This window comes from Mus musculus, chromosome 8, assembly GCF_000001635.26.
Source record: "Mus musculus strain C57BL/6J chromosome 8, GRCm38.p6 C57BL/6J".
NCBI classification, from domain to species: domain Eukaryota; kingdom Metazoa; phylum Chordata; class Mammalia; order Rodentia; family Muridae; genus Mus; species Mus musculus.
The window spans coordinates 40,474,443-40,489,866 of NC_000074.6; the positions used below are offsets into that span (position 1 = coordinate 40,474,443).

At 38.8% G+C, this 15,424-nt stretch overlaps 1 protein-coding gene across 3 annotated transcripts in view; it reads left to right on the top strand.

Moving 5' to 3' along the window:
• The window catches only part of Zdhhc2 (zinc finger, DHHC domain containing 2), a 66,108-nt gene extending 50,958 nt beyond the window's left edge, over positions 1 to 15,150 (top strand). For 2 of the 3 annotated variants that reach the window (NM_178395.4, NM_001357249.1), the window contains exons 12-13: positions 293 to 365; positions 9,264 to 11,284. In NM_178395.4, coding sequence (NP_848482.1) covers positions 293 to 333 — 41 coding nt within the window. In that variant the 3' untranslated portion in view covers positions 334 to 365; positions 9,264 to 11,284. Of the gene's footprint in view, positions 1 to 292; positions 366 to 9,263; positions 11,285 to 14,869 lie in introns of those variants that run through there. The other variant, XM_006509485.4, reaches the window with a different exon arrangement.
• The last annotated feature ends 274 nt before the right edge of the window (positions 15,151 to 15,424 follow it).

Genomic DNA, 15,424 nt, shown 5'->3' on the forward strand with positions numbered 1-15,424 from the left:
TGCTCTGGTCTGTGTGTGTGTGTGTGTGTGTGTGTGTGTGTGTGTGTGTGTGTGTGTGTGTGTGAGAGAGAGAGAGAGAGAGAGAGAGAGAGAGAGAGAGAAGAGAAGAGAGAAGAGAGTATTGATTTAACTAATACTGTATAGTGTATGATTGTCTAATGTGTTTCTATAAATCAAAAATGAATACATTATAAAAAAACTTTTTGTTATTATTATAGAGGGCCTTTAGAGGTAGAAATTTCCTGCCATTTGTTCAAAGAAGTCCAAAAAAAATCTTAATTTGTTTTTTAAGGTATGAGCAACCCTGCATTAACTATGGAGAACGAGACTTAGTTCTACAATCAAAATAAAACCACTCTTGTAAAGTAAGATGTTTTGATTTTATTGTTACACTTTATTTTTAACAGCTTCCTAGTCTCAAAGAGTTAATAGTTTCCATGAGCAGTATTTATTTTGAATGGCTTGGAAGGTATCTTACATGACCAACGGGATTCCACGAGTCATGTTGGACATGGATTATGGACCTAGCTTCAGTATCAGCCAGCATTTATGCTAACTTGGCAAGCTATAAAAATTAGTTGATGGCCGGGCGTGGTGGCACACGCCTTTAATCCCAGCACTCGGGAGGCAGAGGCAGGCGGATTTCTGAGTTCGAGGCCAGCCTGGTCTACAAAGTGAGTTCCAGGACAGCCAGGGCTACACAGAGAAACCCTGTCTCGAAAAACCAAAAAAAAAAAAAAAATTAGTTCATGGAAACGTGACAGGGATGGATCCTAAAACAAGCACTGTCTTACATTTTGCAGGATCCCAGAATTAACCTTTCCTCTCACTGAGGGTATTGTCTGAGGGTACTGTCATCATATCTTTGACCATCTATTAGCTGATTCTTACTTGGTCTAAGTACTAGATGACTAAGTCTTGTCAGCACAAGCTTCATCATCCCCATTTTGGGTCACTCACTGTTGGAACTCATCGTTGGTCTTCTTTAATAGTTGTTCCTGTTCGTTTTCTTTAAATTATAGTAACAAGTAAACTTGTGCTTTCCAATAAGATTCCTTAAATCCTATCTTGTTTATAAACCTGTAGTTAGCACAAAGGGATAATAAAGAGTGCCTTTGAAATAAACACCTGTGCATCTAGAGAAAAGCCAGCTCTCTCCCTATATGTGCAACATTAGAATAGATACAATATATCCATATATGGTATGCATGCCTGTAATCCTGGCAGTCAGTAAGTAAAAGAGAAAAGATTGCTGCAAGGTCATGGCCAAGCTAGTCTGTATAAGGAGTTCTAGGCCAGCCGAGGCTACATGGAAAGATCCTATCTTCAAAGCATGTAAACAAAGAACAAGCTCATTATAGCCAAGTTACACATTAAAAATTATAAACACAACTTTTTATTTTAAAAACTGCATTCTAAAAATCCTCCATTTTTAGAGAGACATGGGATTGCTGTCCAAAATAAAATAATTTGTATCAACATGAATATTGAATGTTTTAAAATTTTTCTTTGCTTGGTTTTGATGAATAACAATGTAAATAAGGGTAAAATACAGAAGGGTGTAGAGGCCTGTTCATTTAATCCCAAAATCTCAGGAGCAGAGCCAGGTAGAGCTTTGTGGAGTCAAGGCCAGCCTGTGCTAAGTAGTGATCTCCACGTCGTTCAGAGCTGCATAATGAGACTCTGTCTGGGGGGGGGGGGCAGGGGGGGAGTGAATACAAATTAAATTATAAGCTGCTAGTTGATAGTGTTTTGGCTTTTGGAAGCCATGATCGCTTCTGAATATATGATAGTACAATAGATCACACTAATTATAGCTATAGTTAGGAAGGTGAAAATGGAATATTCTGAATCATACTAAATTCCAAGTAGGTATTACTTAATTTCAAGAAAAGATCCTAAGAATGGACCTGTGAGTGGAAAAATATGAAGTACTAGTTAATACTGCAAAAAATTTATATATTTTATAGGTCTGGAGAGATGGCTCAGTGATGAAGAGCACTGACTGCTCTTCCAGAGGTCCTAAGTTCAATTTCCAGCAAGCATGTGGTAGCTCACAACCATCTATAATGGGATCTGTAGCCCTCTTCCGGTGTGTCAGAATACACAGCTACACTGTGCTCAGATACATAAAATAAATAATCTAAAAATAATAATAATTTAGAGAACATAGTTGTGTAAGACATGGGGTCCTCCAGATTTGTTTTCAGTATTTCAAACCATTGGTTACAATTACCATCATTTAAGTGGCCATTTTTAGTACAGAATTTTCTCTATATTTATAAATAGTCCACTTGTTTAAATGACAACGCTGTTTCTAAGTCTCCTTTGTATTCTAATATTCTGACACTGACCAGTGCCAAACACATTTCACAGAGGCAGCATTTGTAGGATCTCAATATTTGATAGAGTCGTAACTGAGCAATTAAAATTAAAAACCAACAGAAGCTTGATTCTATGACCTTTGAACATATAAAGTTGGTATTTATAGCCAAATCACAGCAAAATCAACTGCACACACCTTTAAAAAACAAAAACAAAAACAAAACAAACAAAAAACCACCAAGTAATTTTCTACGTGTTTCTCATTTAAGTAACAACCATTGCCAGAAAAGTTTTTAAATTAAATTTCAGTCCTCTGCACCAGTTCTTTGAGGAAGGCAGCCAAGCAATGGAGTATGGAGTCAAGAGCAAGGTCAAAGGTTACCTTTAGCAATTCTTCTGTCTAGAACTCTTTGCTATTCTAAATCCAAAAGCCATTGGCTTCTGTTAACTAGCTTCTGCTGCTCAGGAGCAGGGAATAAAGAAGGGGAATTAGCTTATTCAGGCTCTCCTTCAACTCAGAAGCTCTTCCACAGCAGTGGGGTGCTCAGAGTTTCATTAACTCTTTGTGAGCCAGAGTAAAAGGAAAAGAAAGCCATGCAAGCAGAATGAAAATCTTTTGCACATTCAACTCGCACAGACACAAACACACAATCATGCACACAAACATGTACACACACACACACACACACACACACACACACACTGGTTTTCCCCCGACCATCTGTCTCATCAACTCCACAAGAGTTCATTCATTCATTCTAGATGAAAAAGAAGCCCCAACCTTTATTACTCAAAGAAGAACTCTATCTTTTTATTGCTGAGAGTAAAAAAAAAGCCCTTTCCTTACTGTCATTCTTAGTTCTTATACTTGCTCAAGAGAATTGATTACATGGTCTTCCAAGCATCTTCATATTCCATAAGTTTATAGCAAGTTTTAAGACACCAATTCAAGTCATAAGTTGAGAAGGAGTCACAGCAGAAATCTTTACATGTGTTTCCATTAAGACTACACCACTTTCATCAATGGACAGATCGTGGACACAGTGAAACTAACAGAAGTTATGAAACAAATGGACCTGACAGATATCTACAGAACATTTTATCCTAAAACAAAAGGATATACCTTCTTCTCAGCACCTCACGGGACCTTCTCCAAAATTGACCATATAATTGGTCACAAAACAGGCCTCAACAGATACAAAAATATTGAAATTGTCCCATGTATCCTATCAGACCACCATGGCCTAAGACTGATCTTCAATAACAAAATAAATAATGGAAAGCCAACATTCACGTGGAAACTGAATAACACTCTTCTCAATGATACCTTGGTCAAGGAAGGAATAAAGAAAGAAATTAAAGACTTTTTAGAGTTTAATGAAAATGAAGCCACAACGTACCCAAACCTATGGGACACAATGAAAGCATTTCTAAGAGGGAAACTCATAGCTCTGAGTGTCTCCAAGAAGAAATGGGAGAGAGCACATACTAGCAGCTTGACAACACATCTAAAAGCTCTAGAACAAAAGGAAGCAAATTCACCCAAGAGGAGTAGACGGCAGGAAATAATCAAACTCAGGGGTGAAATCAACCAAGTGGAAACAAGAAGAACTATTCAAAGAATTAACCAAACGAGGAGTTGGTTCTTTGAAAAAATCAACAAGATAGATAAACCCTTAACTAGACTCACTAAAGGGCACAGGGACAAAATCCTAATTAACAAAATCAGAAATGAAAAGGGAGACATAACAACAGATCCTGAAGAAATCCAAAACACCATCAGATCCTTCTACAAAAGGCTATACTCAACAAAAGTGGAAAACCTGGACAAATGGACAAATTTCTGGACAGATATCAGGTACCAAAGTTGAATCAGGATCAAGTTGACCATCTAAACAGTCCAATATCACGTAAAGAAATAGAAGCAGTTATCAATAGTCTCCCAGCCAAAAAAAGCCCAGAACCAGACGGGTTTAGTGCAGAGTTCTATCAGACCTTCAAAGAAGATCTAATTCCAGTTCTGCACAAACTATTCCACAAAATAGAAGTAGAAGGTACTCTACCCAACTCATTTTATGAAGCCACTATTACTCTGATACCTAAACCACAGAAAGACCCAACAAAGATAGAGAACTTCAGACCAATTTCTCTTATGAATATCGATGCAAAAATCCTCAATAAAATTCTTGCTAACCGAATCCAAGAACCCATTAAAGCAATCATCCATCCTGACCAAGTAGGTTTTATTCCAGGGATGCAGGGATGGTTTAATATACGAAAATCCATCAATGTAATCCATTATATAAACAAACTCAAAGACAAAAACCACATGATCATCTCGTTAGATGCAGAAAAAGCATTTGACAAGATCCAACACCCATTCATGATAAAAGTGTTGGAAAGATCAGGAATTCAAGGCCCATACCTAAACATGATAAAAGCAATCTACAGCAAACCAGTAGCCAACATCAAAGTAAATGGAGAGAAGCTGGAAGCAATCCCACTAAAATCAGGGACTAGACAAGGCTGCCCACTTTCTCCCTACCTCTTCAACATAGTACTTGAAGTATTAGCAAGAGCAATTCGACAACAAAAGGAGATCAAGGGGATACTAATTGGAAAGAGGAAGTCAAAATATCACTTTTTGCAGATGATATGATAGTATATATAAGTGACCCTAAAAATTCTACCAGAGAACTCCTAAACATGATAAACAGCTTCGGTGAAGTAGCTGGATATAAAATAAACCCAAACAAGTCAATGGCCTTTCTCTATACAAAGAATAAACAGGCTGAGAAAGAAATTAGGGAAACAACACCCTTCTCAATAGTCACAAATAATATAAAATATCTTGGCGTGACTCTAACTAAGGAAGTGAAAGATCTATATGATAAAAACTTCAAATCTCTGAAGAAAGAAATTAAAGAAGATCTCAGAAGATGGAAAGATCTCCCATGCTCATGGATTGGCAGGATCAACATTGTAAAAATGGCTATCTTGCCAAAAGCAATCTACAGATTCAATGCAATCCCCATCAAAATTCCAACTCAATTCTTCAACGAATTAGAAGGAGCAATTTGCAAATTCATCTGGAATAACAAAAAACCTAGGATAGCAAAAAGTCTTCTTAAGGATAAAAGAACCTCTGGTGGAATCACCATGCCTGACCTAAAGCTTTACTACAGAGCAATAGTGATAAAAACTGCATGGTACTGGTATAGAGACAGACCAGTAGGCCAATGGAATAGAATTGAAGACCCAGAAATGAACCCACACACCTATGGTCACTTGATCTTCGACAAGGGAGCTAAAACCATCCAGTGGAAGAAAGACAGCATTTTCAACAATTGGTGCTGGCACAACTGGTTGTTAACATGTAGAAGAATGTGCATCGATCCATACTTATCTCCTTGTACTAAGGTCAAATCTAAGTGGATCAAGGAACTTCACATAAAACCAGAGACACTGAAACTTATAGAGGAGAAAGTGGGGAAAAGCCTTGAAGATATGGGCAGAGGGGAAAAATTCCTGAACAGAACAGCAATGGCTTGTGCTGTAAGATCGAGAATTGACAAATGGGACCTAATGAAACTCCAAAGTTTCTGCAAGGCAAAAGACACCGTCAATAAGACAAAAAGACCACCAACAGATTGGGAAAGGATCTTTACCTATCCTAAATCAGATAGGGGACTAATATCCAACATATATAAAGAACTCAAGAAGGTGGACTTCAGAAAATCAAATAACCCCATTAAAAAATGGGGCTCAGAACTGAACAAAGAATTCTCACCTGAGGAATACCGAATGGCAGAGAAGCACCTGAAAAAATGTTCAACATCCTTAATCATCAGGGAAATGCAAATCAAAACAACCCTGAGATTCCACCTCACACCAGTCAGAATGGCTAAGATCAAAAATTCAGGTGACAGCAGATCCTGGCGTGGATGTGGAGAAAGAGGAACACTCCTCCATTGTTGGTGGGATTGCAGGCTTGTACAACCACTCTGGAAATCAGTCTGGCGGTTCCTCAGGAAATTGGACATAGTACTACCGGAGGATCCAGCAATACCTCTCCTGGGCATATATCCAGAAGATGCCCCAACTGGTAAGAAGGACACATGCTCCACTATGTTCATAGCAGCCTTATTTATAATAGCCAGAAGCTGGAAAGAACCCAGATGCCCCTCAACAGAGGAATGGATACAGAAAATGTGGTACATCTACACAATGGAGTACTACTCAGCTATTAAAAAGAATGAATTTATGAAATTCCTAGCCAAATGGATGGACCTGGAGGGCATCATCCTGAGTGAGGTAACACATTCACAAAGGAACTCACACAATATGTACTCACTGATAAGTGGATATTAGCCCAAAACCTAGGATACCCAAGATATAAGATACAATTTCCTAAACACATGAAACTCAAGAAAAATGAAGACTGAAGTGTGGACACTATGCCCCTCCTTAGAAGTGGGAATAAAACACCCTTGGAAGGAGTTACAGAGACAAAGTTTGGAGCTGAGATGAAAGGATGGTCCATGTAGAGACTTCCATATCCAGGGATCCACCCCATAATCAGCATCCAAACGCTGACATCATTGCATACACTAGCAAGATTTTATCGAAACGACCTAGATGTAGCTGTCTCTTGTGAGACTATGCCGGGACCTAGCAAACACAGAAGTGGATGCTCACAGTCAGCTAATGGATGGATCACAGGGCTCCCAATGGAGGAGCTAGAGAAAGTAGCTAAGGAACTAAAGGGAACTGCAACCCTATAGGCGGAACAACATTATGAACTAACCAGTACCCCGGAGCTCTTGACTCTAGCTGCATATGTATCAAAAGATGGCCTAGTCGGCCATCACTGGAAAGAGAGGCCCATTGGACATGCAAACTTTATATGCCCCAGTACAGGGGAACGCCAGGGCCAAAAAGGGGGAGTGGGTGGGTAGGGGATTGGAGGTGGGTGGGTATGGGGGACTTTTGGTATAGCATTGGAAATGTAAATGAGCTAAATACCTAATAAAAAAATGGAAAAAAATAAATAAAAAATTAAAAAAAAAAGACTAGTACCTGACTAAACATTATCTGTTACTAGCTCCATAAGTTTATTAAAAGTTTAAAACAATAATTCTGATGTCATAAGTTAGCATGATTTTACTAAGAAACAAAACCATCTGCTTTGTGTCCCACTAATTTTGAAGTTTTCTATAGGTAAACATTAGTTTATTTTTTTGTCCTTGCACCTACAATAAATTGTCCCTTCCCAAATCAGACCTTTAGTTACCAGATAGTAGTCTCACAACTAACCTAAAAGGAATGTTTTCCCTGATCATAAATTTTTTCTAAGCATGCTTTCTTAACCTAGCGCATTCGCCCGTGACCCATGAAGGTTTATAGCGCCCTATTTGCAGCTTTTCATAGGGCTGGAAATTACTTGTATAATTTAGGAATTCTATAAAATCATTATCAGGAATTGTGAACTCATCAATACGTCTATACAGCATTACTACATATTATGTCTTTGTTGATCTGCAGAATATCTGCCCAATAGGGTGGGCTCATCCCCAGGAATCACTAGTCTATGTAATAGTGACAGGAAAGGTATATTAACAGCAAGAGGCAATCCTGGGATGAAATCTCTGAAGGCCCTGCAATTCAGAGCTTACCCATCGCAGCCATGCAAAGTGATGTGCCATCTCCAGGAAACTTACTTGAATGCCTTTAGCCTTTCTTAGATGGCTCCTGACATGGGACTGCTTGTTTGTTTTGAGCCAGGTCTCATTTGTCAGTCTCAGAACTCATTGTGTAGACCAGTATAGTCTCAAACTTCTAGAGATCTGCCTGCCTTTACCTGCCACTGCCTTAGCTGTGGTGGAATTAAAGGCATTCAGTACCATGCCTAGTGATACCACACTTTAAGAAAATAATTTTTCTTGCATCATGTCTCACATTTTCAAGTCATGTAATACATACATTTATGGATCTGTGTCTAGCGGGGGCTAGAGAGATAGCTCAGTGGTTTAGAACACTGGTTGCCCTTTCAGGGAACCTGGGTCCAAATCCCAGTACCCGTATGGCAGCTCACAACTGATTGTAACTCCAATTTCAGGATATCTGACGCCCTCATACTCGTACAGACATGCATGCAGGCAAAGCACCAGTGCACATAAAATAAAATATAAAAAATTATGAAACTGTGTCCAATGTTGATGGACCTAATACAGATTGTCAAATGGTATCTCCTGTTCTTGTCCTTTTGAACTGCATTAGTCAATGTTCTGCAGCCTTGGGAGAGATGCTGAGGATGAATTGCCAGGGCCTTGCACATTCTAAATAAGCACCATACCATTGTGTTCAGTACCATACCGTGCCGTGCCGTGCCGTGCCGTGCCGTACCATACCAAAGTCCCAAGCCTAATCTGTGGCCGTTTTACAGACTTCTTTCTCATTTCAGCATAATTTACAAATAATTATATTTTTCCTGAAATGTGCTGTGATGCTAAAAACATTGTATATCCAACCCTCCTTGTCGTGGCACAAAACATGTAAAAGTACTGTGATATTATGTGTATAAGTTTCCTTAAATTCCCCTCAACTCTTCAGACATTCCTAGTCTCCAACTGGCCTCAGAGGGATGAACAAAGAACTTATCTCCTGGAGCTAGACAGTCATACAGAAACTTTCATTACCATAGGCCTACCAAGTCTACATTGACGGTGCATTTAGTAAAAACATCTGCTATAAACATATCTTCATGTCTTCTCATTTGTACATTGGATTTGGAGGTCTGTATTCACGAAGGCATCCACCACGCCTTGCATCATGGGAATCAGTTTGGAACAGGGGGTGTGTGATAATGCAACAAATAGTGAATACATTGCTTGTTTTTGTGTTTAACATAGTCTCGTTGGTTTTTGTTTGCTTTTAAGGTACCAGTGCTGTGGAGGAATGGAACAACCTTCCGATTGGAAGGCACCATTTGCCAATTGTCCCTATATCCCTTTGACTAGATATGCAAATTTTGTCTTCAGTGATGGGGATCAAACACAGCAGTATGAAGAGTTTCAAGTAATCACCAAACTGATGCTTAAAACAGAACACTGTTTATTCCAATATATAAACTTCTGTAACTAATACAAATTACTATTAACCTTTAAAAGTTATTAAAAGGGAACCATTTTCTGCCAAAACCCGAGATTAAGTTTATGGGCCCATGTTCATTCGAATAATTGGGTTGTACAACTTATCTCATAATCCCATTATTCATTTGATATTCTGTTTTAGAAAATTTAGGTTAATCTTAAGATTTAATAAATTTCAAATCATGTTATTATGCAAAACTGTATTTGAGAGCAGGTAAGAAATCATCCTTGATTTTTTTTTTCTGATGTGAGATTAGCTTCCGATGAGAGAGCTGCATTGACTATGAACTCATTACGGAGGCCATGTAGCCTATAGCTGGAGGTCATTTATCCCCTTGTGCCAGGTTTCAATTCCCATTCTAGACTTTGTCTCCCATTGGAAGATTCAAATACAAATACTGAAGCTCGAGTTCAAAGCAATTGGATAAAAACTTTTGTTTGACTTAATATGATGTCTTGACAAGGAACTTACATCAGAAATGTACTTTCATGTCTTCTCATTTGAAATCAGAGGGAACACATGCTAATTCTCTTGAAGATTGCCTGGCAACACTCTTTTGCTGGTTTGGATGTTAACCAATCTGTTTTTTTTTTTTAACTACTTGCTCAGTGTTATTGTGAAAAGACTGAGTTTCTAAGCATTTCTGATAGATCAATGGATTATTCCTCCATGTGCACCTGTGTATCATCTCTGTCTTTTCATCAAAACTACAATTGTCAATAGATATTTTTCCTCAAATGCCTATCCAGATTAAATTATGCAAATCATTTAAAAATGAGGAAGTTTAGTTTACCATGAACTAAACATCGTGCTGTTTAGAAATGTAGTTTAGGGTAAATTACGATAATGTGTTTGTTGATGCCAAAATGTTTGGCCTCAGTAAGTATACTCACAGAAGTTCTTGTGCCTTGTATGCACTATTTACAAAAAGGAAAAAAAAATCTCATTTTTCAAAAAATCTGGGAAGTAAGTTTTATAAATTAATCTTAGAATGTTAAGCTGTGCCATTGGTTCCTTTGGTACTAATTTTGAAAATTTCAAGTAGATTAGCTTTTTTTAAAAAAAAAATGGCTAAATAATTGATGTAAGCAAGAATTCACTACAAACTGAAAGACCTGGAGAGAATAGAATAATGAAAGATCCTTGCAATCACTCATTCTTGCTAAAGCGTTTTTGAGTTTTGTTTGTTTGTTTGTTTTTTTCGAGACAGGGTTTCTCTGTGTAGTCCTGGCTGTCCTGGAACTCACTCTGTAGACCATGCTGGCCTCGAACTTTTGAGAGTGTTTAGGGAGAGCAGACATCCGCACAATTCATTGTGGGATCCAGGCGGGTGCGGTTCTGTGGATGAGGGCAATGATTGCTTCCTCGTCTCTCACGCTTGAGCGTTGGATCTGACAATCTACTTCACAAGACTCAGAAGATGAAGGATGCTCTCCCCTTTGTCTTTAAGCATGTTTTGATCATTTGTCATTACCGGAAGTGCCAGACTGGAGCTCATAGCTCCTGCTAGAAGTCTTTTGGGCAGCAGCATGTGGTGTATTTGAAGATCTATGCAGCAGATTTTCTGATAGCACATTGCTCCCTTATCTGTTTTCCAGGGCAGGAGTCTATTAGGCATGTCCTTTTATCAAAGTGGTAGCTGGTGGGGCTGGGGGAGGATTTACGGTTTACCCTGGTAGGATGCTGTTATTTCTGCTCTCTTTAGGTCGTTTATTTACTTATTTTAAATACCTAAGTCCATACACCTTAGAGACAAAATGGAAAAAAGATTAAGAAATAAAATTTTTTCAGTATGTTGTAATGGTTACTTCCGTCTCCATCCAGTTATTTAACCTTTGAAGTTTGTTGGTCATTTTGTTCTAACTCGTGGAATGAATGATTGGGATGAGTGCATATCTCATCAGAAGTACACTGCCACCTTGCCTGAGTGGACGAGCATCATCAAATAAATATGTCTGCATTCTGTACAGCATCTTAACTATTTCCCTTGAAACGATGTGATAGCGTCAGTAAGATTTGTGCAGACACACATGCATGACGAATGTCCTGACTTATGTTTAAAATGGTCATTTCCATTTTCCTCGTTTTAAGAACTCTTTCCATATAGGCAACCGGATTTAGAAATCCTTCATTTAGGAATACTGAACAAAGGTTTCATTTATTTACATTACGTCTACTGCCATATCGTAGAAGAGAACTGGCTTGTTCAATGGTAGCGCTTGCATCTGAACACAGTGATGCTGCCTGCCAGCATTCTTGGTTTTCTTTCTGATATTCTCTAATGAAGAATCTATTTGTCTTCATTAGCTACCTAGATGAAATCCCCTTGGCACTTTCAATACCATTCAAGAGAGGCTTTTGATAATAGTCTACTGGAGCTACTATCGGCAGAATTCATGCCAACATCTAGTCCTAGCATGTCTCCCTGGAGGCAATGGGAAGACGAAGACCTGTTAGTAGTTAGGCAGTTCTGAGGACAACTGGAAATAGACTGTAAAATGTACATTTAGATGTCTATTGAAAAGTATGTCAACTGTTTAACAACAAACTACCTCCACCAAGGAAATCAGATGCAAAGAGTTTTCTAACCAAGTTCATAGAAAGTAGCCTAACATGCAATTTCTGTTTTAAGAAAATATGGAAAGGATGTTGTGCCATTAAATTACAGAAGTCATTTTTCCCGTTCTTAAATATGGGTAAAGTTAGTTGGCTGAATCTGTAGTCTGTATTTGTATTCTGTGTAAGTATTTACTGATGAAATTAGCTATTTTGACACCTCAGTGAGGTTTTTTTCGTTTTTGTTTTTTTGTTGTTGTTTTTGTTCTGGTTTGTTTTTGCACAGAAGCATATACACAAATCAATAAGGCGACTTACACTGTAAGGAATGGCAGTTTTCTCAGGGGAGCCTTTCCTTCTCCCCACCCAGATTGCATTCCGATGGGCCAATACTTTGTACAAAGTGACAAAACTAAACAGTGGTCTTGCACACACACACACACACACACACACACACACACACACACACACACACACACACACACACTGTGTCTGTACATAAGTTCCCTTTGTGGAAACTCAGACTTCTTAGGTAGTTCAAACCGTGAACTCTTTCCTCCCAGGGGTGGTTGCGTTATCTTGTAGTAGAGTCCTGGTTTGTAAACAGTGGTCGTCACTGACATGATGAACACACGCGTTGCAGTGGCACTCCTGTGGATGACATGATGAACACATGCGTTGCAGAGGCACTCCTGTGGTGGAGACACCGTTGAGAAGCACCTCTCAAGCACAGTGCAGCATAGCAGGAGGTTCTGAAATTACCTGGGTATCTGAGCCCTGGAATCTGAGATGTGAGTAGAGGATGCTTGACCATCACAGAGCCCACATGGTAACAGCTCAGTCTCTCAGCCAACATTTGCAAGATTCTTGAGGATTCCCTCACAGTAAGCCACTGCAGAGGTGGGGCAGGAAGGTAGACTGATTGGTTGAGCTACCTGCCAGTCATACAGAGCTTCCTGAGTCTTTACTCTTGTAGGGATGAGTTTGTTTGTTTTGTTATTGTTATGTTTGGGTTTTCTGCTTTATTTTTTCTTTTTATCAATGCACCCACTTCTCAGTTATTGCTCCATACTCCCATTAGTAACCCCAATGAATATCCATTATTCAACAAGTTGGACTTGGATAAAGTCATTATTTTGGTCTGTGCTGGGTTCCCTTACTGGGATGAGTAGATGGGTGTGGCTGTCATCCCAGGAAGAGTCTCTCATACAATAGGAGTTCATTAATACTTAGTAATTTATTTGACATATAAAGGCGTTGATTTAAATTGAGGAGGACAAAAATGCTCCAATTAAAGACTAAATCAAAGAACGACCTCAACCTTGGAAAGCTGCAGTACCTGTTGGCTTTTTTCAGGTTTTTAAAGCGATGCTTTCACAAGTTTGGATTAAATGGTTTTTTGTTGTTGTTGTTTTGTTTTGTTTTGTTTTTGACCCTATATTTTCTACCACTATTTATGGCTCCTTAAAGCACAATCTTAAAGAATCTTAACGAGCTTAATAAAACTTTTGCAAATGAGACAGTGGTAGCACGTGCCTTTAATTCCAGCACTTGGGCAGCAGAGGCAATGGATCTCTGAGAGTTTGAGGCCGGCCTGGTCTACACAGCTGTAGAGGGGCAAATATAACTCTATGCAGGTTAAAAGGCTTGAAGTGAACACCCTTAGGCAAGTGAAGAAGACAGGGATGAGCCCCCAGTGGCTGTAGGGTCAACTAAGGCTCAGGCAGAGAGCACGGGAGTGTTTACTGGTTTTATATGTAGGTATGCCTGTGATGGTCTTGTAAGACAGCAGCTTACTGTAGGACAACTTATTTGCTTTTATGCTACTGAACATTTTAACATATTCAGATCATAATAGAATTTGAGAGTGACTGCAGTTTGGCCAACCTGGGCTTGTGTTCCCTATCATCAAAATTCATTCAAAATATTAATCTAGAATGAGATTTTACTTATTTCTGAATTTTTTTCCTTCCCACAGATACATAAATTACTACCAAACGTCTGCTTCAAGCATGATTTTACTTATGCCATATTAATCATTTTTAAAAGTCATTTGAGAGATCCCATTAATCTTTCTTTGGTTTCTTTTTTTAAACATGCCACCTCATTTTTTAATCATTTTTACAATAGACTAAGAAGAAGCTCTTTAATGGTTAAGTGCTCAGCCGTACCGAAGACATGTAGATCACTTCCAAAACTCAGTGAATATCACAGAAAAGGAGTTGGGAAGAACGTAAGCTGGAATATAGGGCAAAGAGCTGCAAAATACTGTATCTTTTGGACATGATACAGCCATTCCAATCATGACTTCACAGCAGCTAGAAAGAGCCTTTAATATCTTTTAATTTTTAGGGGTGTGTGCGTGCTCATGTGTGTGTGCGCGCGCACATGCTTGTGAAAACCATGTGTGCCCTCTGTGAAGGGAAGAGGGCACCTTGGACTTACCCAAGACTGGGTGTGTCTACAGCTAATCATAGGGGCTCCCTACAGAACTACTGCGACTGATGGATTCTAGCAAGATGGGCAGTCAATGACTTTGGCTTTACTCACTGGGCATCCTATCAGGCTCATGGATAGTTCCTGACCCATGGTTACACAAACAGCCCTGATTACACTGGCCACAAAACAAAACAACATAAATGAGCAAAAAAGACTGGCTGGGAGGAAGGAGCAGGATGTGAACAAGAGAGGAGAAAGGGCAGGAGATGAGAATGATCAGAAGGCAGTAAGTTACTAAATTGTCAAAGGACATTTTAGAAACATTTATTTCTTTTACATTTTTAAGTATTTTCTCCTGTTTGTCTATGTTCACCACATGTATGCCTGCCGTCTTCAGACATTAGAAGAATGCTCTTCTGTTCAACCCCCGAGAACTGGAGTTGCAGATGACAGTGAACCACCATGGAGATGCTCAGAAATAAAGCCAGGTCTTCTGTAAGAGCAACAAGTGTGCTCAACCAATGAGCCGTCTCTCTCCAGTCCCAGTCAAAGAACAAATTTGATAACAGCTCTAAAAAAAAAATAAGAACTATAAAAACTCCATTGAAATTAAATGGATTTTGAAATACAATTTTTATTGCACTTTGCATCAAAATAAAGTGAAGAACTGAAGAAAAACATTTCCAATGAGAATTTATAAAGAATATACATTTAATTTGTATGACTTAATTCTATCTATCTATCTATCTATCTAGGTTTTCAAGACAGGGTTTGAATTCACAGAGGTCCACTTGCCTCTGCCTCCTAAATGCTGGGATTAAAGGCATTTGCCACCACCACCACCTGGATGTTTTTAAAATTATTTTTATTGTATGAAGGTTTTAGCTATGTGTATGTCTGTTTGCCCATGTGTCCCTGGTCCCTGTGGAGATCAGAAGAGGTTATCAGATGC